General features: G+C 41.3%; 1 protein-coding gene across 1 annotated transcript in view; it reads left to right on the forward strand.

Annotated features, from left to right (window-relative positions):
• LOC308305141 (relaxin receptor 2-like) overlaps window positions 1-24,669 on the forward strand; it is a 173,437-nt gene that overhangs the window by 98,175 nt on the left and 50,593 nt on the right. Inside the window, exons 6-8 of the mRNA XM_080749841.1 lie at window positions 4,144-4,215; window positions 22,494-22,565; window positions 23,440-23,511. Coding sequence (XP_080605967.1) covers window positions 4,144-4,215; window positions 22,494-22,565; window positions 23,440-23,511 — 216 coding nt within the window. The remainder of the gene's footprint in view (window positions 1-4,143; window positions 4,216-22,493; window positions 22,566-23,439; window positions 23,512-24,669) is intronic.

The following is a 24,669-nucleotide window of genomic DNA, read 5'->3' on the forward strand; positions in this document are numbered from 1 at the left end:
CAATTTCTTTTGGGTCAGGCCAGTTTTTTGCTTAGATTGACTGGCCTACAAGCAGATTCAAGAAGGAACCCTACTCGTTTAGATCCACCCTTGAGCCAGTTTCCAGTTTGATATAAGGCAGGGGCCCCTAGGAGCTTGTAGATTGGCTATTTTCGGCAAATAGGTTGGGCGTGGAGGTAAAAAAAAAAAAGAGCAGACCAAGTACAGAGTGATAGGTCAAGTTTACAACGTATCGACAATTTAAGTGATTAAATGTCTGAAAAAACACATTAACACAAATCCAACATCGACTGATGACAGTGCTGTCAAACAAGTCTATGAATTTATCTATGAAATCAATGCAACACTGTTTTATACAACATGTAGAGGGGGTCCCTGCTTCATCTGTTTCTCAGCTAAGGGGTCCTTGGCCTGAAAACATTGAAGACCCCTGCCCTGATATAGCATGGACTCTATATGAGGATGCTAGCAGGCCTTCTCGACTCTTTGGGCCATATTTTGGATAAAGCAGATTATTGTGAGGTGTGCAGCACCCCTGCGCACCAGCATGTGTTTGGTGTGTTGGGGACTCGTGTTGCATCACTGTGGAACTGCAGTCTGATGTCCACACCACAGTTCGCCATGAATGCATATAGAAACACCCATAATCACTTACCGTTGTTTCCTGTTGAGTGATCACCCCATGAAGTGCACTGCAATGTAGTTTCCAGTGCACTACATTGCTGGCGCTTTTTGAGAGTGAAAAAATCAGAAGACACATGGGACGTGTGTTCTGGGCAGCTTGCCCCAGGAAATTTGCCAAGCTCAATAGGGAACAACGATAACCTCTACAGCATAGGCTTAGTTGGCCGGGGTCCCCCAGGGCACCATACTTGTCCTCTCCTTTTTTTCCCTCTACACTAAATATCAGTTCATAATGTGTCGCATTGGAATGCGCTGTGAGCATGTAGTCGTAGATCTGCTATTTTTGCCAAACGTTTGACCATTTCGACTCAGAATAGGGCTGCTGTGGTTTAAGATCAGCGAACCTTCCATGGCAGACCACCGTGACTCAATGAAGCAAAGTTATTAAACTAAATAGGCTAACTTAAGCTGGGATAATGGTTGTTAACTCTGGGACAGTTAAAAGTGGGACAGCTACAGGACTCGGGATGAAATACAATTTTGAGGTCTGTTTTTTGGGTGAGGAATATTGTTCCAATGGAAGCGCAGAGAAGCGTGTATAACCGTGAGTCTCCTGGTGATTTGTCTTCCTCTTGTACCCCAACAGAGTGTATTAATAACATCCCTGAGCTGTGTTATTTCTACGGTAAATGGCACAGAAGAATTTGTTTGTGCTGTAAAGCGACCTGATTGCTTTTGGTAAATACAGCCAGGACACGTTTAATTTAAGAGGGGTATTTAATCTTGTTTAGGCCATAAAGCTGTAACATCCTCAGGGGAGAAATTGAATTTTAGTAGTTGTCAGCCAGTCCTACCCAACCACAGGATCTAAATATCTCAAATAGAAGATAGCAGGGATACCAAATACAACCACCACAGTTGTGTTAGTAATTAGTCATTAGTCAAAATAACGTTGTATTCACTAAAATAAGTTACACAGTAGAGCTTTAATTAAGGCGACCTACTGTAGTTCACCAATTGTTTACCTCGTCGTTTCCAGCTCTCTTAGATGTGCAACTTTATTCTCAAACTGACCACTTCATGCTTTTCTCTCATGATTGCTGAGTATGGGTCTTCTCGGATCTTATAGGGTATTATTACATAATAATGATATAGACCCGAGGGAATAGAATCTGAACCAACCCTGACCCAAATTTACATAATAAAACCCGGGCATGAACCCAAAAAAGTCACGTCTACTTCACTCTTCTTTTCAACACCTTTTTGAAGAGGTTGCAATCATTTTTAATCCAAAGTGCAGTGACAGCTGTACTGAGGGTCACCTGACTAAAGCAGTTTTCCAAGATGAAAACGAAAAGAAAAGAAACAGTATTATACATCAGTGATATTGATATAGCTGTGTCATGGCCTCATAGCCACCATATCTGTTAATAGTGTAGTATAATAATATAGTTCTCAATCGGCCTGGGAAGTTCCATTGACGGCCATTTCCCTCGGGAGACATGAAACTCCCCAAGGTTCACGTCCGCTTTATCTGCGCTTGGCCCCCTTGTAAAATATAATTCACAAATAGGGTGCTCGGTGACGCAGTCAGTAGTGCTGTCGCCTCACAGCTAGAAGGTCCTGGGTTCAATTCCCGGGGGCACTGAGGGAATGTTCTCTCCTCCGCATCATCAGTGCCCTTACCCTAGATGGGGTTGGCAAAAGGGCCTTTCTGTGTGGAGTTTGCACGTTCTCCCCGTCTCCCCTAGGGTAGGTACCCTCACAAAAAACATGCAGTAATCCTGGTCTCTATACTGCCTCACCCTGGCCAGCTGGGGCACCTGATGGAGGGGAAAGGAACTGGTTGGAATAACGTGTTCCTTCCACGCGCTACGTCCAATCAGGGAATCTCCCCCCTGTCAGGTGAAAAGTAACGACTTGACCTCCTCATGCATACCTTTGGTATCGGCCAGATGTCGGTATCAGACAATTTTTGCAGTTTTCAAAACCGTCAATATTGTTTCGGCAAATAAATCTGACATTAACCGATGGCAGAAGCCGATATTTATCTGTTGTTGATAAGCATACATTTTGCACTGGCTGTGTTGGTGTATTCGTTATCTGCAGCCTACCAAGTTGTAGATTCTGGTTATTTCTTATAATGAAGATGTAGGCTATTTGCTCTCCTGGCACAAAATGGGGAAATAAATATATAAAACAAATATCGGTATCAGTATCGGTTATCGGCTAAATAGTTATTTTAAACATCGGTATCGGTATCGGCCAAGAATTTCCATATCGGTGCATCCCTACTTCGTAGACATGGCATAAAAGTTAGTTACCAAAGCATGAAAACCAAACCAACACACCGACAGAAAAAACACATATTAGCATAACGCAACTTTGACTACAATAATAGAGCCACAATCATGTTTTCATGCCTTGGTAACTTTTCTGTTTGTAGAAGCTGCTTAGTGATTGAAGTTTAGTTCATTCTTAGAGCTCCAGGGTTATGTACAGTACATGGAAAGGCAGGAGACGCCATTTGCATAATCATGTTTCAAAAGAGACAGTTAGTCCTGCTCTGACCTTTCATTTGTCTCTTTTTATTTGTTATGCAGATTTCTTTCTTTATTTTCTCTCTCTCTCTGTCTCTGTATCTGTGCGCGTACGTACGTACGTACGTACGTACGTACGTACGTACATGTGTTGTGGGTGGGTGCCTGGGCTCTTTATAAGCCCAATTTCTACTCTTTGTCTACACTATTAACAATTTTGCTGCCATTTTAAACATAGCTGTAGTAAGCAGCTGCCAAATTGTCCTTACCTTTTAATGTGGGCACGCGCACGCATCGTGCACGCGCACGCATCGTGCACAATCTGTGCGCGACTCATCTAGTAGACGTGTAGACTCGGTGACAGCTTTCGAATAAAAAAAACCCCATTGAAATAGACATATCCGTTGCCACGCTGTATCCCTGCTTATCCGCCAGTGTTTACATGAAAAAACATTGAAAAAAGCCAGCTGTGCGCTATGGTAACACTTGGACACGTTCGCGCACATAGCAGACGATATGTGCGCGGATCATATGCCAGGCGGGCACAAGAATCGAAAAGCTATCAAATAAAAAAAAACGGGTGAAAAAAGACGTGAAATGAACGTGCTGCTCCTTCCTCTGTTTACGATGTAAACAGATTGGACGGAAGCTACGATTGGGCCTTGGACAGGATACGGAAACCTAGATCCGGTCAGAACCGGAAATACGGCAGGATACAGTTAGGGGGCGGGCCTAAGACTCCGAAACGGCCATATACAGCGATCATACTTTTAATTGTTTCATAATGATTAAAGCTAATTAAATTTCCGGGAACGACGGGCATCGCAGAGAGGTACAGCTGGAAATCAACGGTTTCTACGGGGATCGCAGAGTATGAGTTAAGACGTGGCACACCGTCATGCTACCAAGTATCAATTGGCCTTTAGAAGACGTGAGGTGCCTTTGAGTAACTGGGACATTTCTGTGGTTTCCGTTTCAGGTCCCTAAAGAGCAATAAGATCCGAATGCTGTCTGACAACATCTTCTCACAATATTCCACCCTGGAGAGACTGTGAGTTATGTGCAACACACACACACACACACACACACACACACACACACACACACACACATCCTGCACACGCTTTAACCTTTATTTAACCAGTAAAAATATGTACATTGTGACATTGTACAGCAGAAATATCATATAGTAGTATTCACATGCATACAAATAGACTACAGGACAAAACACCACAAAACAAAGCAAAACACCCAAAAACGGACTACCGAACATTACTCGTGAGTGAGAGTGAGTTTCTAAAGTAATTAAGAACCAAACAAGGTAAATGCTATAACATGATAAAACATCAATTTAAAAAATAAAAAGCAGGAACAGTTTCTAAGTGAAGGCTTCCACAGAAATATTTTTTAAAGCCAATTTGAATCTGGTCTGAAGGTTATTCGAACTCCGATTGCCAAAATAAAGAATACCAGCCTCAGTTCGCAAAGTGGCCACAGGATAGCACAGCCAAGCGTTTGATCTGAGGTTAAAGAGTCACGAAACCCAAAATCACTTTTTCTATAAATATATATTATATAAATGAGTCACTTGTGATAGGGAGCAATGATATGGTTCAATTTGCCCATTATGCTTGTGGATTCAGAGCTTTCTGCTGTCTCTGTAGATATTTCTGTGCACTTCCAGTTTCTGTGTAGTAAAGAAATATTTGACGCCACTCATTACATATTTGCTCCCGGCGTACGATTAGTACCGTGAGGTGGCTTATCTAATTAATATTATCTAAGGCTGTCAGTCGATTCAAATATTTAATCAGATTAATCGCATGATTGTCCGTAGTTAATCGCGCGATTAATCGCAAATTAATCGCATATTTTGTATCTGTTCTAAGGCTACCTTAAACATATTAATACTAATATTAATATTTATTATTATTGGAATAATGACAAATACTGTCCATAATAGGCCTAACAAACATCTAACAACTTGAGAAAAAAATCTACTTCCATTAGTACAGATTAATAGTGAAAGGACCACCACTCATCTGCCAATAGATTTAGGTGAGGTGCTGCATGCCTGAAGAAGGTCTATGACCAAAAAAAGAACATGATTTTGCACACCTTTGAGTGTGCGGAGGCTCCCTTTAATTTTTCAGAATTACAATAAATAAACATTTATACTTGGCATTCAATCACTCAAACCCCAGGCAGCATCCCTATTCTAAGGGGATATTCACCAAAAGTAGAAGATCTACAAGCTCACTACAAGATGCTACAAGAGCTTGTAGATCGGCTATTTTTGGTGAAGATAGTTACTGAGAAACAGAGACACTAGTCTGTGATGGCTCGTTGGAGGAGATGTGTGGCACACAAGGCATACAGGAGGGAGTGCTTCCTTCCAGAACTTAGTAAACGGGTGTTTCGTTCGAAAACACTTGTGTTCTCTGGCCGTTGTTACATGCATTCGGTGGTCACCATCAGCGTGTTGGTGTGGTGGACTGGTGAGCTCTGAATACAGGACATATGTGCTCGCTCGTGTACAAGGTAGAGCCGCTCCTGTTTTTGGGAGCGTGTGTGTCTGGGGCTCGCAGTGTCTGCCTCTGCCACCGCACGCTGTTCTCGGCCGTGCTATAACATGATAAAACATCAATTTAAAAAATAAAAAGCAGGAACAGTTTCTAAGTGAAGGCTTCCACAGAAATATTTTTTAAAGCCAATTTGAATCTGGTCTGAAGGTTATTCGAACTCCGATTGCCAAAATAAAGAATACCAGCCTCAGTTCGCAAAGTGGCCACAGGATAGCACAGCCAAGCGTTTGATCTGAGGTTAAAGAGTCACGAAACCCAAAATCACTTTTTCTATAAATATATATTATATAAATGAGTCACTTGTGATAGGGAGCAATGATATGGTTCAATTTGCCCATTATGCTTGTGGATTCAGAGCTTTCTGCTGTCTCTGTAGATATTTCTGTGCACTTCCAGTTTCTGTGTAGTAAAGAAATATTTGACGCCACTCATTACATATTTGCTCCCGGCGTACGATTAGTACCGTGAGGTGGCTTATCTAATTAATATTATCTAAGGCTGTCAGTCGATTCAAATATTTAATCAGATTAATCGCATGATTGTCCGTAGTTAATCGCGCGATTAATCGCAAATTAATCGCATATTTTGTATCTGTTCTAAGGCTACCTTAAACATATTAATACCAATATTAATATTTATTATTATTGGAATAATGACAAATACTGTCCATAATAGGCCTAACAAACATCTAACAACTTGAGAAAAAAATCTACTTCCATTAGTACAGATTAATAGTGAAAGGACCACCACTCATCTGCCAATAGATTTAGGTGAGGTGCTGCATGCCTGAAGAAGGTCTATGACCAAAAAAAGAACATGATTTTGCACACCTTTGAGTGTGCGGAGGCTCCCTTTAATTTTTCAGAATTACAATAAATAAACATTTATACTTGGCATTCAATCACTCAAACCCCAGGCAGCATCCCTATTCTAAGGGGATATTCACCAAAAGTAGAAGATCTACAAGCTCACTACAAGATGCTACAAGAGCTTGTAGATCGGCTATTTTTGGTGAAGATAGTTACTGAGAAACAGAGACACTAGTCTGTGATGGCTCGTTGGAGGAGATGTGTGGCACACAAGGCATACAGGAGGGAGTGCTTCCTTCCAGAACTTAGTAAACGGGTGTTTCGTTCGAAAACACTTGTGTTCTCTGGCCGTTGTTACATGCATTCGGTGGTCACCATCAGCGTGTTGGTGTGGTGGACTGGTGAGCTCTGAATACAGGACATATGTGCTCGCTCGTGTACAAGGTAGAGCCGCTCCTGTTTTTGGGAGCGTGTGTGTCTGGGGCTCGCAGTGTCTGCCTCTGCCACCGCACGCTGTTCTCGGCCGTGCGGTGTGTGCGACGCCGTCAGTGGTAATAATTGTGGCTGTGATTGTGCTTGTCTATACTTTCAGAATATAATGATATGCACGCATTTTGAGATTTCAGATCTGCTGGGAGAATATTTCACTGAGTAGTGGCTGCTCGATAAAATACATTTTTACCCTTGAGTGTCCTGAACCTATAGAGGGAACAAGATCAAATTAACTTTCTCTGGACGAGTGCCTGTGAGCATCTCTCACTCTCGAGGTAATTAAGTAGATAATTGGGAACTTAGCCATTTTGGAACCTGAAAACCAAACAATGAAAGATGAGATGCAGTACTCTCTCCTCCACTCTTGGTCATCCTAGACTACGGAAGTGGGCTGAGGTTGGATGAGTCCTGGGGTTACATTAACGTAAAGTAACCTGACTAGCTTGTTTTGGGAGGTCTGAAATTTTGTTTTCAGCACTCTTAGCTAACATGGACAGTTTGTGTAGGCTAGTGTTGTAGTCGAGTCCACCTAAAGCGAGTCCAAGTCAAGTCCAAGTCATATGAGGTTCGAGTCCGAGTCGAGTCCGAGTCATGACCCCCTGGGAGGGGTCCGAGTCGAGTCCGAGACCGACGGGAGTCGAGTCTGAGTCGAGTCCGAGTCTGACGGGACGCGAGACTGAATCGAGTCCCCAAAACCCGTTTTTTTTTTTTTTTTTTTTTTTTTAGGTATAGGCTACAGAAAACAACCTTTTTTTGTTGTTGCTTTTGTTTAGTTGTTTTGGGGGAATGAGGGTTCTTTGTTCTTTACTAAAACAATAATAGGTCTCCTCAAATTACCTTTGGTTGCTGTGGTTTGGACCAGATGGAGGGATTATATCTCCAAACTGGCTTGGGAACGCCTCGGTATACTCCCTGAGGGAGTGGAGGAAGTTGCTCGGGATAAGGAAATCTGGAGGTCTCAGTTGGAACTGTTACCCCCGCGACCCGATTCCGGCTAAGCATTTTGATGCCGGTTCACAGCCAAAATATCCAGCTCCATGTAGCCGGCACCTTAGGTTTGAGGGCATTTTACAGTAGGCTACTCCATTGCTGAATGTGATGTTGTGAGCCAAATGCAATTGTAAATGTCTGCTCGTTTTTACATAATGACATCAATCACATATGGTGAATGATGGATTCATTTATGTTCAGTCTCTCTCTAAATTAGTACCAGGGTTGGGAAGGTTACTTTTAAAAAGTATTCCTTACTTAAAGGTATTAACTAGTTACTGCCGCTACCATTTTTCCCAAACAGACATTAGAGTTGCTCCAATGAAAATGTTTCCCCCAGGCAGAGAACAAGTAGGCCTACTTTTGAGTGCCAATATAATAGTACAAATAAGACTTATACTGTAGTACAATATCCCAAATCACAGGCGATGATTATCCAGTCTAATGTCATGATATTAAAAAAATAATATGAATTACAAAATAATTATACTAATGTAGTCTAGGCTATAACATTTTAAACATTGCTGTTTTAGCTCTGTCGTTGTAATAGAGCTGCATGATTATGGCAAAACTTATTAAACAAAATGTTATCTTAATGAAAAACTATTTTATTTTGACCATTACATGCCTGTTTGCATTTCATTATTTAAGGTGATAAATACCTTATGTCATTTTAGTCTGATGCCTGTCAAACAATGCAAAAAAATACCCCATGTCACTGTTGTTTTGATTTGTCTCAACCTTTCTAGGGGGACTTAAAACGTTACACTTCTCTCTGTTAATCAGTGTAGCCTACTTTGTTAAACTTTCGGACGAGGCTTGCTTAACGAGTATTAATAGTTTACAGCTGGAAAGAAAACAAGACGTTGCATCTTAATCCAGCAGTGCGCGTGGATGATTTAAACTACACACAACGTCGTGTTTGGAAGCTGTTTACTACACTATGGAATTATTTATTTGGAACACAACACGAGGATATACTGCAGGTAGGAGAAAAGAAAAGTAAAGTGGACTGTGTTCAGTGTTGTCTGCTGGCTGCCGCTGCAGGGGCTCAGTGTGTGTGTGTGCGTGTGTGTGTGTGCGTGCATGCTACAGTAGTGCGTGTGCTTATCAGATGCGCGTCAGATAGCCTATGCTGCATTACTTAACGCTCTTAATGTTAACGTTAATGGGCTCCTCAACATATGGATATACATTTCTTCCTTTGCATTGTACTGACTTGACTTGACTCGAGTGGACTCGGCGGGGGGCGAGTCCCGAGTCAAATGGTCCGAGACCGAGACGAGTCCAAGTCAAATTGAGGGCGAGACCGAGACGAGACCGAGTCAATGAAAAATTGGACTCGAGTCCTGACTCGAGACGAGTCACTAGCTGTGTATACATGACAGCCTCATTCCAATCTGATCTAAATAAACCCGATTGAAGGTATTGGATCAAGTGTTTACATGGGGTGAGATCAATCCGATCTGGTGTTTACATGTGCCCACTTTTAAATCGTGTTGTGACGCAAATTATTAAATAGATCGCATTTCCCTGGCTGTATCCATTAATAATAATAGTAATAGGTCTAATGGAGCCTATATGCAAATGCACAGCCCCACCAAAGTGAAACAATAAGCTGCAATGCTCTTTTAATTAGATTACTGTATGTAATGTATTAGGCCTATATTATCATTATTATAATCATCACCACGTCACAATCCATATTTGCTCCCGACGGCCCATAGAACATAATAGGCTTCATGGACAAGTGTATTCACGATAATAACAAAAAAGTCTGTAATACTTTTAAAATTGACTCTCTTAGCTGTATATCCCCTTACCCCAGCCCCCTTTAAATATTATTTATTGATATTTTGCTGGTGGTTTCTTAGGCTATTCTGGTCGTGGTCAAAGACGCACAGGACTCGACAGGAGGATAGATGAACGAGGACCTAGCGTCCAGTCGCGCTAGAATATCTTTCTCTTCCTCTCAGGAACGAACTACTGGAGTTCTGTTTAACGTGTGTGCTGTGTTTAGGCTGACCTAGGATCAGGTCTGTTAGCCGTGAGACCGCGAGATGAATGGCTGTGTAACAGCGAGATGATAATGCTGGTCTAGGATCAGTTTAACAGCGGAGGGAAAAGATCTTGGTGCGTGCATAATGCATGCGTGATGCGTAGCCTGCTGCCAGGATTTGCGACGCCTTGTGTGAGCTTGTAGATCGGCTATTTTTGGATGAGAAAGCACCCGCGACCGCGTACAAGTTAAACCATGTCAAACAAACAGAAAATTACTTATCTCTGTAGTAAGAAAATAGCCTAAAAGTATTCCTTTATCCCCTTTGTTTCGATCTTAATATTATAGATTCCTTGGCAGCCTTCTTCTGCCTGTCAATCAGTTAACAGCGCACACTGCACGGCTGCAGTGAGTTAGATAAAAGATGGTTTTAATAATGATTAATGGCCGGGTCTCTCGGAACCTCGGAAATAAAAGGATTTCGGGTCACGGGTTTCGGTCTGTAAAAAAAGAAAGAACGTCGGAACCGGACGGAATCGGACGAGACCGTTACGGGGCCACTCAGGTTTGGTTTTGTAATTTGATTATTATTTCGGAACTGGTCGGAATCGGTCAAAATTTGACGGTCCTTTTCGTTTTGGACCCGTGAAGATCTCTAGCCTACGGTTCTCAATCGAGACAGACTTTTATAGATTGATTAAAAAATGTGTTTATAAACAAAATAGACTAATGTGGTGAAACATCAGAAATAGTGCCACAATAAATGGCCAGGAAGCCTGCGCTGAAAGAACATGTCACATTCTAATCGGGTTAGGTGTATACATGGAAGGATTTTCCTTTTGATCGGGTCGTAAAAAAGTCTAGACCACCCCTCTGCATCCGATCAGAATTTAAATCGTGTTGGTTTTTATTTTTTTATGTCGGGTTTATTTAGGTGTATACATGCAGAATTAGATCGGGTTTATCTAAAATCTTGTTTTTAATACGATTAGATGCGTGCATGTAAACGGGGCTACTGACTCGAGTACTACAACACTAGTGTAGGCAGATGGGTGGGCGTGGCGAATCTCTCGGCAAGTCTCTGGCCAATAGCATGTGTTCTCCTCCCCCCACCCCCTCTGCTCCTCTGCTCAGTGCAGAGAACGCTGCCGCGTCATGACGTCAACACATTCGATGCGACGCTCTCTGCACTGGTTAGGGAAATTCTACACTTCCTACAACAGTGATCATAACGCGATCGCCCACGCTTCTTTTTCTTCCAATCACCAAAAGAAGCCTGGGTTTCCAAGGCTTTGTCTTCAGTGACTTTTAATCAAAGTGACACTGAACAAGAGCAGGTCTTCATTGCACTGATGTTGACATACAGATAAGTTATATACTGCCCAAGAATCTTGTTAATCTTAAGAACCAAATCAGGTAAATGCAATAAAACGATAAAACACTAGTGACTTCCACTGTAATTCTTTTAAAACTTTAAATTTGTCTTGGTTGACATCTGTCTGCCTGCTATCAAGAGGGATAACATTAAAGATGGCTGAGCACATCTCTCTTTCAATTGCTTCACAATGTTATTTATGACTTGGCCCACATTCAACACAAATGGCTTTTTACAGAAAATAAACTTAGAAAATAAATAGTTATGGCTAAGAAAATCAAATAAAATCAAACAATCTACTTAAAATAAATTACCCAGACTGTTTAGCTACCAAATGGCTAATGATGCAGTTGTTAAGTAGAGCTACAGTACATCTCTCTTTCATTTGATTTGCATTAATTATGCTTACAATTACGTTTTGGGTATGCTAATTAGTCGGACAGAAAATTGGCAATTTCATTGGCTGGTTTCAAGATGTTTTGGCCATTATCTCTGGAACAGAAGGTCCAATCTGCTCAGTTTAAAGCTTGTTGGATGCGTGACTTCGAGGACATTAGGCTGGTCGGCCAGTCGAAATTGCTCGAAATTGCGAGTTTGCGTATCACTGGTCTATAGAACAATTTTGGTTTGAGTGACACCAGATTGAAGAAAATATATTTTTTGCCCTATTTCCAAAATGAACAATCAATACAGCATCGAATTGTGGACAAAATATTATCCAACGATAACGATTTATGGTTATGAGAGACTAAATCTTATCAAATGGTGGTCCGCTGCTCAAATGCTCAATAAGTAACCTTGATGTGAAAACGGTTGAAAACCACTCATCTAAAGGATTCAAATCACTATTATCACATTATTCACGTCCATGTTGCTGATCTAGGTCAAGGTCTAAACCTGTGTTTCCGGTTGTGGACCCATTTCTATGGGTCATGTGTAAATATCATGTAATAGCCTTTTGTTAGCTACATAATAGTTTAACAAAAGTCAACACGAAGGATTGGGTGTGAATCCAATGGTGTCTCTGGTCATCCCTGGCCACCCTAGCCTCGCGTTGCCAGACACTCATCCTCCCTCAGAGTGATAGAGTCTGGCAACGCGAGGCTATGGCCCCTGTCCAGATCTATAATTACTGTAATTAACTGTTATTACTTCCGAGCCAATTAATCTATTGAATGAGCAGAGCGGCCGGTCATCATGTGCATCATTACACAGAATCAATCTTTATTGTCACTTCACTGGACTACACTACAGGTGCAGCTAACGGCACAAGAGACAACTGTGTCTGCTGTGTGTCCCCTTGGGGAGGATTAATCAAGCATTATCTCTCCTGCTAAAACTCCCCCTGCTGAGGTTATCTGTGTGTGTCTAAAGCTCTGGGGGAGCCTGGCCTAATGAGTCTGCTGTGTACTGTAGCTGTCCATGGAGACAAACGAGCTGGAATGTAGCATACTTCAATCACCATATCCCCCCCACCACTTATGTCACATTTAAAAAACAAAACAATAAATATAAATGAGCAGAATGGATAAATGAACATTGAGGATTTTAGTAGATACAGTATTTGGCAATATTTTATACCAGGTGTAGTTATTGGTAAATTCTCCTCCATGTTAATCCTTTTCAAACTTCTTAGAGGAGTCAATGAAGGCAATTTTATCTGGTCTACAGGTCGTCCCAAAATAACAAAACTTATATGGGTCCAATAGGGGTTGTGTCCATCATTTTGGACCTGTGAAGAGCTCTACTTCCTGGTAGGGCTGGCCTCCATTCCCAACAATTCATTCAGCATCTCTAATGGTTGATTAAAGGGACTACACCATGATCTTTTTTTTTTGGTCTTCTCAGTGTCTCTTCCAGCCCCCCCAAAAATTCATTAACTCTAAGCCTTGCCTTTCATTTTAGTGATTTTCTGAATGGGCGTGTCTGAACCCCCCTCGAGAAGGGGTCGGTACTTTTTGGGAGGCTATATTGACCATATTCACCTGGCGGCCATGTTTGAAATTTGCATTGAAAATCGTACCTACACCGGGTGGCAACTGGGGTGGCATTTCATTGACTTAATGGCAAGATGGCCACCTTGTGAATATGGTCGATTCTATTGAGACTATGAGGTGGGCGGGGTAAAGTGGTGCTAACATTGGAATGATACAGAGAAGATTAGCTCTGTATCTTTCCAATTTCAGCCCAAAGACAACGCGCCAACAAAGGGCATTTTGGCATTGCATCTGAAATGGCTTGGAATTAGAGACAGACATGAAATTTAAATATCCGAGTGGTTGTTTAGGCTAAAACCTGAATAAAACCGTATTCTGGACCAATATTTATATAAAATATATATTTTTAAAAGCATGGTGTGGCCCCTTTAATAGGTCTAATTAACAGTAGTATTACAGTATATCAGTGCTTTTCACTTGCTTTGGCAATGTAACCGTATGTTTTCTCATGCCAATAAAGCTCCTTTGAATTGAAATTGAATTGCTTTTCTCTACTTGCTCTTAACACAGTGGAAATAAATGTGTCACGTTTACACATTCTATTTGGCAGAGACTAATAAACCCAAGCGCCACCACGTTTTGCTGAAGCATATATCCATGTGGCGTACAATATCGGCAGAAGTAGCCCATTAAGAGCATTAAAAACAAAAAAACAAACGTTTAAAATCAATCAGTGGAGTGAGGCCAGGCTGGGGTGATGTGGTCATACTTTTTGTTGCCGGTGAGGAGATGTGCAGCTGCATCCTGAACCAGCTGCCTGTTCAATACCTGCATATAAAGAGTTGCAATCATCGAGCCTAGATGAGATAAAAGCATGAATTATTGTCTCAAGCGGTTTCCTGGGGAGATACCGGTAGGCCTTATTGGCTAAGTCTCTACAATAAAATGAATTGCTGCCCTGTGTAATTCCTTGCTGGCTCCACAATAAAATACAAATACATTGCTGCTCTGTGAAAGAGCTTGCTGGATTTGGATCTGCCATCACTCTTTCCCTCATTCTGTGACATTATTACATTTATAACGTGTTGCCAATAATGGCCCTGATGGTGTGATAAGTCAGGCAGCTCTTGTCCTCCACCAGTATTTTTCTTACGTTTTTGATCTAATATTCTCCTTTTGTCGTGAACTTTTATATCAAACCACTTTTATTAAATTGAAGTCAAGATTGCACATATCAGAGCACATGACATTCCCTGACTCAATTATTGCTTCATCTTTCCTCGAGTCATTCCAGAAGAGGAGGTATTGAAAAGACGTGTGAAACATTCTCATCTATTTCTGCATTAGTCAAATTCTTTTTTTGTCTTACTTTAGGGGCCATGGTTTTTGATTGATTGATTGATTGATTATTTTATTAGACAAAAATGGAGAACAGTACAAGTATAGTCAATACAATTGAAATGTAGTACAGTATAAGTACAGTCAAAAACCCTGCCTAAAAGGAACATCCCAAATAAGACATTTTACCGTCTTCTTTATGTTGGAAGCCCTCTGTATTTAATTCATGGACATAATAAATAGCAGGCAAAGAAAACGTACAATAATATCGCAGTTATTAAAACACTATGTACAGGATAGGGAAAACAAGGGGGTGGGGCTAAGGTAAAGGGAGGGGGGGTGCACACTTGAAAGGTGAGTTTTCAGGGCAGTTTTGAAGGATGCCAGCACTGGTTTGTTTTTCTCTCTACGTCTTTATCTCTCTGTCATGCTCTGAGCAACAGGACCCTCCTTATTTGGAAGTCAGTGCATGGGGGTATTATGCAAATAATAACCTCTCAAGACAGATTCTGCTAACAGCAGAAACATAATACTGTATACATACTTAATAGGGGTGTAACGATACATTTTAACAACGATACGATACGCATCACGATACATGGTTGACGATACGATACATGGACGATATTGTTTCATTCATGGCGATACGATACGATTCGATTCAATGATTTAAATCGATATAGTAACTATTTAGCAAAGACATTAAATCTGTGTGAAAGTTGTGGATAGTGCAGGTTTTTAAGGGAAACATGTATTAGTATGGATATAAATAAGTAAACACAGTGATTATCTGCCAAATACATGGACATTGTATATCGACAAACCTGCACCTTGACATGAACCCAGAGATTACACACATTTATCGATAGACCAGTGTAGCTATATGGAAAGGAAAAGTAATTAAACCCCTCTTTTTTCATTTTTTCTTCTTAAAAATGCTAAATACATGCACAAGTAGGTAGTATCGATACAATCGATAATTTGCACTGCCGATTCGATACGATACAAAATAAAACGATACGATTCGATTTTAGCTGTTTTCATTTCGATATACTTCGTTTTTTTAAGTTAATAACGATATTTCGATACAGTTACTATATTGTTACACCCCTAATACTTAAACATTATAATTTTGTTGTTTGTAGGACTATACACAGAAGCAGGGGTGTCGCACCAAATTCTGGGTACAAGGATTCACTGCGGGCCCCCCATGAATGTTCTTCATAGGGGGAGGGGTTTAACCCATTTAGACTGGGAACGCATTATTACTAAGGCTGGGACTTTACCTGATTAATTGCGATTAATTAATTACAGAAAATTAACGCGATTAAAAAAATTAACACATTTTAATCGCACTTAGTTTTTGCACCACAGAACCTTCAGTTTCGGGCATACCGATCATAGCGATGCACCAACCAAGAAGAGACAACAAACACAAAGGGAGAAGTAGCCGATCAGAGCGCTTTGCTTGGCCCAGTGGATGCGAAATTTTGATTAAAAAAACGCACTTGTTGATTCACGCGTACAAGAAAATGTGTTTTACTTAAAAAAAATGCTTCTCAGGTCAAATATCGATGTGCGATTAAAATGCGATTAATTGCGATTAATTAATCACAGAGCTTGTAATGAATTAGATTCAAATTTTTAATCGCATCCCAGCCCTAATTATTACACATTATTTTTGTGCTTTAACTATTGAAAAATAGCAGATATACACGCTGTGAGCTTGTAGATCTGCTATTTTTGAAAAATCATGAACATTTGTGCAAGTCTTTATTTTATTTTAGTATTTCAAATCCTTATGAGGTTTTTTTGAAAAACCTATGTTTCTATGTCAGTGGTGCTCAAACTTTTTCATGTGAAGGGACCCCACAGAAGCTACATTTGAGTTACAAATGTTCGCTTAATACATATATTCAAAGATTTGCACACATTTTCTTGACTTTTCAAAAATAGCAGATATACAAGCTCGCACTGTAGATCTGCTATTTTTCAATAGTTAAAGCATAAAATAATTAAGGCCCCTCCACCTTTGGCCCTAGTAACTCAGTCCCACTAACCCCCCCCCCCCCCCCCCCCCCCCCCCCCCCCCACTTGTGACGCCCCTGCACAGAAGCACCTGGGAGCAAGTGGACTAAGAAAGTGGAGGAGCCAAACTGTGTTCCTGTTTTACACTAAAAAAGAGATGCCTCCAATCTAGGAACTGAACAGGTTTCCAGTGCAAGAATGGTACATTTTGTCCAACATAATGCAAATGGCCAAGAACAAGCGTGTCTGGTCAGCATGCGTCTTGAATCTAGTAGCAATTTTGCATTCATATTTATTTGCGTACAAAGTGAGATAATTTCCACAGAGCCTACATTAATTATTTAATTGGGGAATCCCCCCAAGGATCCCTTACTACTGCAGTGGTTCACAACCTTTTCAGACCACAACGCCCAAAATAATGATATCGGAGCTCATGTGCTCTTTGTGTGGTTTGGATAAAGGCCATTAGTGGAATTCTTCAGACTGTGAGGGCATCAAGCCAGTGTGAGGAGCATGCACAACTCAACTCAGTCTCAGTCTTAGAAGCCAACCAAAGTGCTATACAGGGCAACTGAATACAGATGAGCTTCGAAGAGCAATGAGCTTGTAGATCTGCTATTTTTTTTAAATCATTAACATTTTGCAAATCTTTGAATATATACTGTATATATCAGAGGTTGCGCTAGGATTTAAATCGGATTTAAATCTGTCGGTCACCGTGACCGGCATGATTAAAATTTATTGGACATCTGATAAAAATAACGGTCGTAGATATTTGTATGCATTAATGACAAGCAGCTAGGTAAATGCAGCACACAGCCCTAAGCATTACAATTTGGATTGAACTGTTTGAACATACATGAAGCCTCCTCATAGATATATTCCATTTAAGGTAATGTTTTAACGTGTCCACTGTCCTCATGACAATGTTGAGTTTCATCTGGATGCAACAGTCCAGGGTTGTGAAGAATTTTAAACATCTGTTATTTGTCGGATGTTTTCATTTTTAAATGTGTTTGCATTAATTAGTTTAATACTAATAATACAACTTGTTTTGACTGTCCATCCAAGTATAAAACTTAAACCGCGTGGTCTCGTATTTCAAAGCCAAGCCGACATAACGCTGTGCGACAACTAACCAGCAACAACAACTATCTTTCCCGGTCTTATCTTCACAACAAAGTGTCTCCCGTTTACCTCTCAATGCAGCTTATTTTACACAGGTTATTATTAACAGGAAATAGGTGTAACTTAACAAAGTGTGTGTTTGTGCAACTTTGCGTGTGTCAACCAGACTTCAGGAAAGGTGCTTGTGTGAAAGAGGGGGGAGAGAGAGAGAGATTTGCTATGATATTAATTAACTGCCGTGTCATTTTCAACCACAGTGGGCCTAATATAGGCCTAATTCTAGGGGTCAAAGGCCAGAGAGTTAGCCTGACACTAAGCCTGAATTGACATTTCATTTCACTCCATTATTCAGTCTGAACTTGGTCTCATCTAAGGCAATTTCAAGGATGGGCGTTGCCAAAGAGGCAGTCTTCTGCGATTGGTTCACTGTCTGACCAACACAACAGTAGCAAAGCAGATGACGGTAGTGTTGTTATGTGTGGCTGGCTAGTGGCTAGCCTGTTGCTTGCTAGTGCTACTTGCTAACCAAAGAAACAGCAGGAATAGGAGCACAACGAATTAGTAATCAAACACAACATAACATGTCTGCTACTGATGTTTCATAGCGAGATCGATACGATCGCAGTTTACCGCAATTTACCGCATTTTACCACGACGCGATGTGTGCGGTCCCGTCCGGCGATGGCGAATTGCACATGAGTTCTGGGAAATCCCCACCCACGCTGATCACAAGACGCTGATTCACAACGCTGATTCGCCGTACGGATTTTCGAACGAGGAAAGCCTCTTCAATGAGAGCAATTCTAGACCCCTGAATCGCCAAAATAAAAATGTTAAGGGGTGTGGCTAGCGATTCAGGGTCTGGAACTAGGCTACCAGAGAGTAGTATGTCCTCAGCAGTTCTAATGTGAAAGGGCAGGCTGTTTCATAGTCTGAGGGCGGCCACAGCCTCTGGTTTTTAGCCTAGTCATAGGCACGTTCAGCCAGGGGTGTCGCACCAAATTCTGGGCCCTGGGTACAAGGATGCACTGCAGGCTTTATTGCTTTAACTATTGAAAAATAGCAGATATACAAGCTTCAAAGCACGGCACCGAGCACAGCACAGTATATCTGCTATTTTTCAATAGCTAAAGTATAAAATAATTAAGGCTCCTTCACCTAGTAACTCCATTTTGCCTTTTTTCTGCTTATGTCAGCAGAAAACTACCTATAACAGCTTTAACATAGCAGTTTCATAAGAATTGTAGTGTATTCTTTCTGGTTAACATATACTAACTTGTCATTTGAAATCCAACGGTTACTTGACACGGCGACTCGCTCGCTTTATCTCACTCGGAGGTTGCGGTTTGGTCAATAAATATCCTTGTTTTCTGAAAAAAGTAATAGCGGTGTCCATGTTTTCTCAGTCTTGCATGCAGTATTCACTATTATGCGTCTGTGATTCTATAACCACTGTAGCACACAAAACATTTTGTGCTGACACTGAGTCACACTGACACACCGTTGTTGTGAGATGTTTTTGTTTTGTTGTGACCACTTCACATTATTGAACACAATATTTCTTGCCTGAATCCATTAGTGATTCTTCGTGGAGAGACGAGCACAGATTGCAGATCATTTTTGTTAAATTGAATAGAAAATGGGATCATTAAGTTATGGTACATCAGGGCTGTGAGGCAGATAGGCATAGGTGTGCTGGTTGATTATTATTATGATTGTGAAATAATCATTTCATTTGTCTGGATGTCAAAACTGTTTTAATTTAAGCAATATTACATGAGAGTTTGTGCATTACCGCGGTTAATGGCAGGGAACAGGGTTGAATGAGGCGCAGCCAAGTTCCCCAAGCAGCGCTGAAGTGCCATTGGGGACTTTAAGCTCCGACGGCTACGGCAGACGGCTACGGCAGACGGCAGCAGATGGCTACGGCAGACGGCTATGGCAACCGGAAATGGATCAGCACTCGATAGATAAACCTGCTTGCCGTCGCAGCCGTCCCTACAACGGCAGAAGCTCCCTTTCCATGTAGTGGCTACAACGTCTTCTGCATAGACGTGTCGCCATGGGAACCAAAGAGTTCAGTGAAAGGGGTGGGACCCGTCGCCGACAGCTGTTTGCTTAACGATTTTGACTGCAGCCGTCCTGAAAATCGTCAGAGCTTAAAGTCCATAGTAACCCTCAAGCACAACCTCAAGTGTAATCACACTTTGAGTCCATATTTATAAATATATATATATTTTGTATTTACCAGACAGTAAACCACAAACTAGTAGTTTTTAATATGTTAAATTCTTAATGCACTCCCCCCTCATTTTGTTCAATTATTAATTTAACTCATATATAGTTTGTGGAACAACAGTACAAGCAATATCCGTACGAGCAATATTCAGCAGACAGAGTGGGCGGATAACATTAAAACAGACAATTGAACAAAATGAGGGGTTGACTTTGTGCAGACACATAATGATGGATAGGCTATTCATTTATTTGAATAATATAAGATGATGGATAGCTGTATTACTGTATTGTCCCTGGGGAAATGTGTTATGTGTTATGGTCACACACAATGACAACAACATGCAGTACAAGACTGCCAACCAACTGCACACTTTTTTATGACATGTTCAGTTAACAATACATTCAAATACATGTTTTGTTACAGGGGTTTGGCTCTGGCTAGCTTGTCATTTGGGGCTTTGATGGACAAGCAAGGGTACAAAGGACTGTTCAGCTGTTCAGCGGATCAGAAGGAGTTATGGGGGTCCTCGAAGCTGATACTCAGGGGTTGGGTCTGAAGTCATGTTCTGGGCCAGGCTGATGATAATTTCATCATAGACAGCCTGGAGTCCAGGGATGCTGCCTGACTCCCACGATTTTCATCAAATGTGATCATTAAGTCATGGAACATCAGGGCTCTAAGCTTGTGATGGAGAGGCACTGAACCAAAGCACACCACTGTAGCACTGTAGGCACGGACGTGCAGAGAATGTTAGAGAGGCAGGGGCTGAAATCCCTAAAAGGGCTCACAACGCGACGCAGCGCGGCGCGTTGTGAGCTTGGAGGTCGGCTATTTTCGATGCTTGATTACACAGAAGATGCTGCATTCATGTTCAGGAGAGTTTGGACGAGGCAATTCTCGTGAATGCTGCCTTCAGGTACGGCATGGAAAGAGAGGGCATTTGCATTTATTTCACAATAGTAAAAACTGCATTCATGGTCTGGAGAGTGCACTTTTTTTTTACAGATGGATAAAAGGGCAGGGGCTCAATTAAGCCCCCTTTGATGTGTATGTGTGCACGTGCCTGCACTGTAGGCACGGACTGTAATGGGTTCACTGTAATGGGTAGGCTTGTAGATTTACTGTTTGCCACAGTATAGGGATGCCAGGCTTCTTTTTTAATGTCAAATAGTTGATTCCTTTATTAAGTCCCTGTGTAATTAGCAGGATGACGAGGCAGTATTTAGAAATAAACACTTTCATAAATCCTGCATCAAGGTGTCGGGAGTACATTTATCAATAATTAGGCTATGCTAATTATTATGTGATTAAGCATTTGGTGTGTGCGTGTCTTTCTGTGGAAGTCTAATGTCTGCACAATGTGTTCTGTCTCATTCTGGTGCTCATTTTCATCCAACTGTTCTTGCTTTGGTAATGAGAACACAGACAAAAGTACACACACATGAAACCAACACACGCGCGTATACAACAGTTATATCCACGTGGTTCAAGAAACTCAAATGTTTGCATCAAATCTCAAAGGACAAAATAAGGTCAGGTGTGTGTGTGTGTGTGTGTGTGTGTGTGTGTGTGTGTGTGTGTGTGTGTGTGTGTGTGTGTGTGTGTGTGTGTGTGTGTGTGTGTGTGTGTGTGTGTGTGTGTGTGTGTGTGTGTGTGTGTGTGTGTGTGTGTGTGTGTGTGTGTGTGTGTGTGTGTGTGTGTGTGTGTGTGTGTCTAATGTCGGCACAATAAGTTCTATCTCATTCTGGTGCTAATTTTCATCCAACTGTTTTTGCTTTGGTAATGAGAAGAGATACACACACACACACAAACACACACTGACATGGACAAACGTGTGTGTGTGTGCGTGCATGCATAGGTTATGATCACTTTTAGGTGATGGTTATGTTCAGTGAATTGATGGCCATTAGACTGATTGACTGGTGCCAATGCCCTATAAAAGCCTGCCTCTCCAGTCCTTTGCCAGTTCTTTTCACCTTTCTTTAGGCCCTCTCCTACCATGAACCTTACTTATTATTTCTGTTAACACATGCAACACTCACACACTACACTATTCACTCCATACATGCATTACACTACTGACTTTACTGGTTTTCATACCTAACTTGTTTAGTTTTAGTATGTTTGCATATTTTTGATTATTTAATAAATGCTATTTTCTTTGTTAAACTGCATCTCCCCTGTTTTTTTGTTTTGTTTTGTGCACTGGCACCCCTAGGCCGGGGTCATAACAGGGTGCGTGAAGTCAACAGCTTGGTTTTCTTTTTTTCCTTTTTGCTGTAGGTGCTGTAAATGATATTTCTTTGTTAAAATGTCCAAAGCTCTATATTCTTCCCGCAACTTTGGGGGAATAATCAACTGCATCGTGTTCCCAGGTGATGAATGTGCGTTTGTGTTTGCCGCCCTTAGGTTTCTTCAGAACAACAGCATGCAGATCATCAGCAGGCACGCCTTCAGCGGACTCTACAAGCTGGAGAGGTTGTGAGTACCCTGCTTACCTCTGCTTTCAAAAAACAACGTTCAATGTTCGTGTACAACATAATGTTTGTGTTGCATTGCGAGTTTGCAACATGTTGTAAGCTTGCTATTTTTGCTTTTTTTTCTGACCATTTGTAAAATTGGTGATATTTTGGTTGTGTGATGTTTTGCGTTTTGTTTGTTGTTATTTAGTATGAAAACTTGCAGCTCATGTCCATCAGGCTGTCTCTCTGTCTGTCACACCTCATGCTCCATATATGGCCAAGACACTTGCAAATTGACGTCTGACATCATAGATGTCTGACGTCATAGATGTCTGACGTCATAGACCACATGAGACTGACACAATATGTCCATACTGTATATGGGCATCTGACATCATAGATGTCAGACATCATAGACCACATGAGATTGACACAATATATCCTTATATGGGCATTCGCCATAGACCGCATGAGACTGACACTATATGGGCATTCCCAGATGATGCCCTGTTAGGGCAACCACACTACTAAAATCCCTTTTATGCCTATATTTGGAGTTCCCTGGTGTCATCAACATTAAGCCTCATGTGGTCTATGTGGCGTCAGACATCTATGATGTCAGACGTCAGTCATCTCCATATATGGCCAAGACACTTGCAAATTAATTCCGTCCTTGTCATATCTGGAAATATCCATATCATATATTCTCATATATTCTCCAGCCACCCACGGCCATTCCTGATTTTTTTTTGTTGGTCAAAGTTGATCCCATGCAAAAGCGCCAGAGCTCACCCAGCAGTCTGCCGTCACCCAGGTGGAGGTCGCTTCTCGCCCTTTGGGCGTCTTATAGTATTTATAAAGTGTTGTCTTTCTGATCTTGATGTGTGTCCCAGGCATCTGAGCGACAACTTGATAAGCCATCTGAGACCAGGTGTGTTCAGAGACCTCCACCAATTGCAGTGGCTGTAAGTAGAAAATAACCAGTTAACATGTGGCTGCCTTGTTTGGAACAGAGGAACTAACTTAGTATACTTTAAGAGCAAAACGTTCTGCTTGTGTAGTGATGGCTGTCCAGGGGGAAAAAGAAACAAGTCTGTTGAAGACCCGAGAGTCCTTCTCTGTTGCCTTGCATTCAATAAATATGGGAGACGAGTGCCTTTTTGTTCTTCTTTTTTTCTGGACAGTCTGGCATCACTACAAACTGAACTACTTATTTTTTCATGTGTTTACTTTTATGTACCTGTTTCACTGATTTGCACCTGTTGAACAATGAGCAACTGAACACAGGCAGAGCTTCAGGGGCGTCAATTGGGTATGGCAGGGGGGAAAATAAAAGTTACTTTATAAATGTAAATCCATGAATGTTTCTTTGTCTATTTGTGCTGGTTATTATGTTGTTAAATAGTAAAATAACTACAAATGCAAAATGTGACAACATTCTCACTCTAACAAGGTATTATAATTATATTCTCCACACTTTTATTCTCCCCATCTTGACAAAATGGTATATTCCCAGGTTCCGCAGGTCAGCTGCACAGGTGCAATGCATTATTGTTAATTGTGGCACGTTTACTAACATGCCAAGTTTAGCTGCACTTGAACGACTGTTCCAGGCTGCCATATCCAGCCCAAGAAACCGTAGAAACGGGGGGAAAAAATTAAATGTATCATGCCTGTTGCTAAGGTATGGCAACATGACTGGTGTCTTGCACGCGCGCGAAGCACCAGGAAGGCGCGCATGCAAGACACCAGTCATGTTGCCATACCTTAGCTTTTTCTGAACTGACGCCACTGCAGAGCTTCCTCCTTCTGTTTTACTGTAGTATACTTTAAGTTCTTATATATATATATAGGCTATATCAATGAAACCTCAGTGAGATATTTTCAATTCAGGCATTTGGAAGGCGTTTTCAGCTGGGGGGGAAAAAAAACGCCTCGGTGGACACGACCCCTTCACAACGAGTCACATTCGCAGGACACATTTCGCCAAGGGGACAATAAAGCATATCAAATGTCAAATATCAATAGTAACGATGTGAATACACATACTGTATGAGTTATGTACTGTTTAACCATCCCCCAGGGGTCTATTATAGGATTCTTGCTTTGTCCCCTGTAAACAA

Source organism: Nannobrachium achirus (assembly GCF_963921795.1).
Source record: "Nannobrachium achirus genome assembly, chromosome: 19".
Lineage (NCBI taxonomy): Eukaryota > Metazoa > Chordata > Actinopteri > Myctophiformes > Myctophidae > Nannobrachium > Nannobrachium achirus.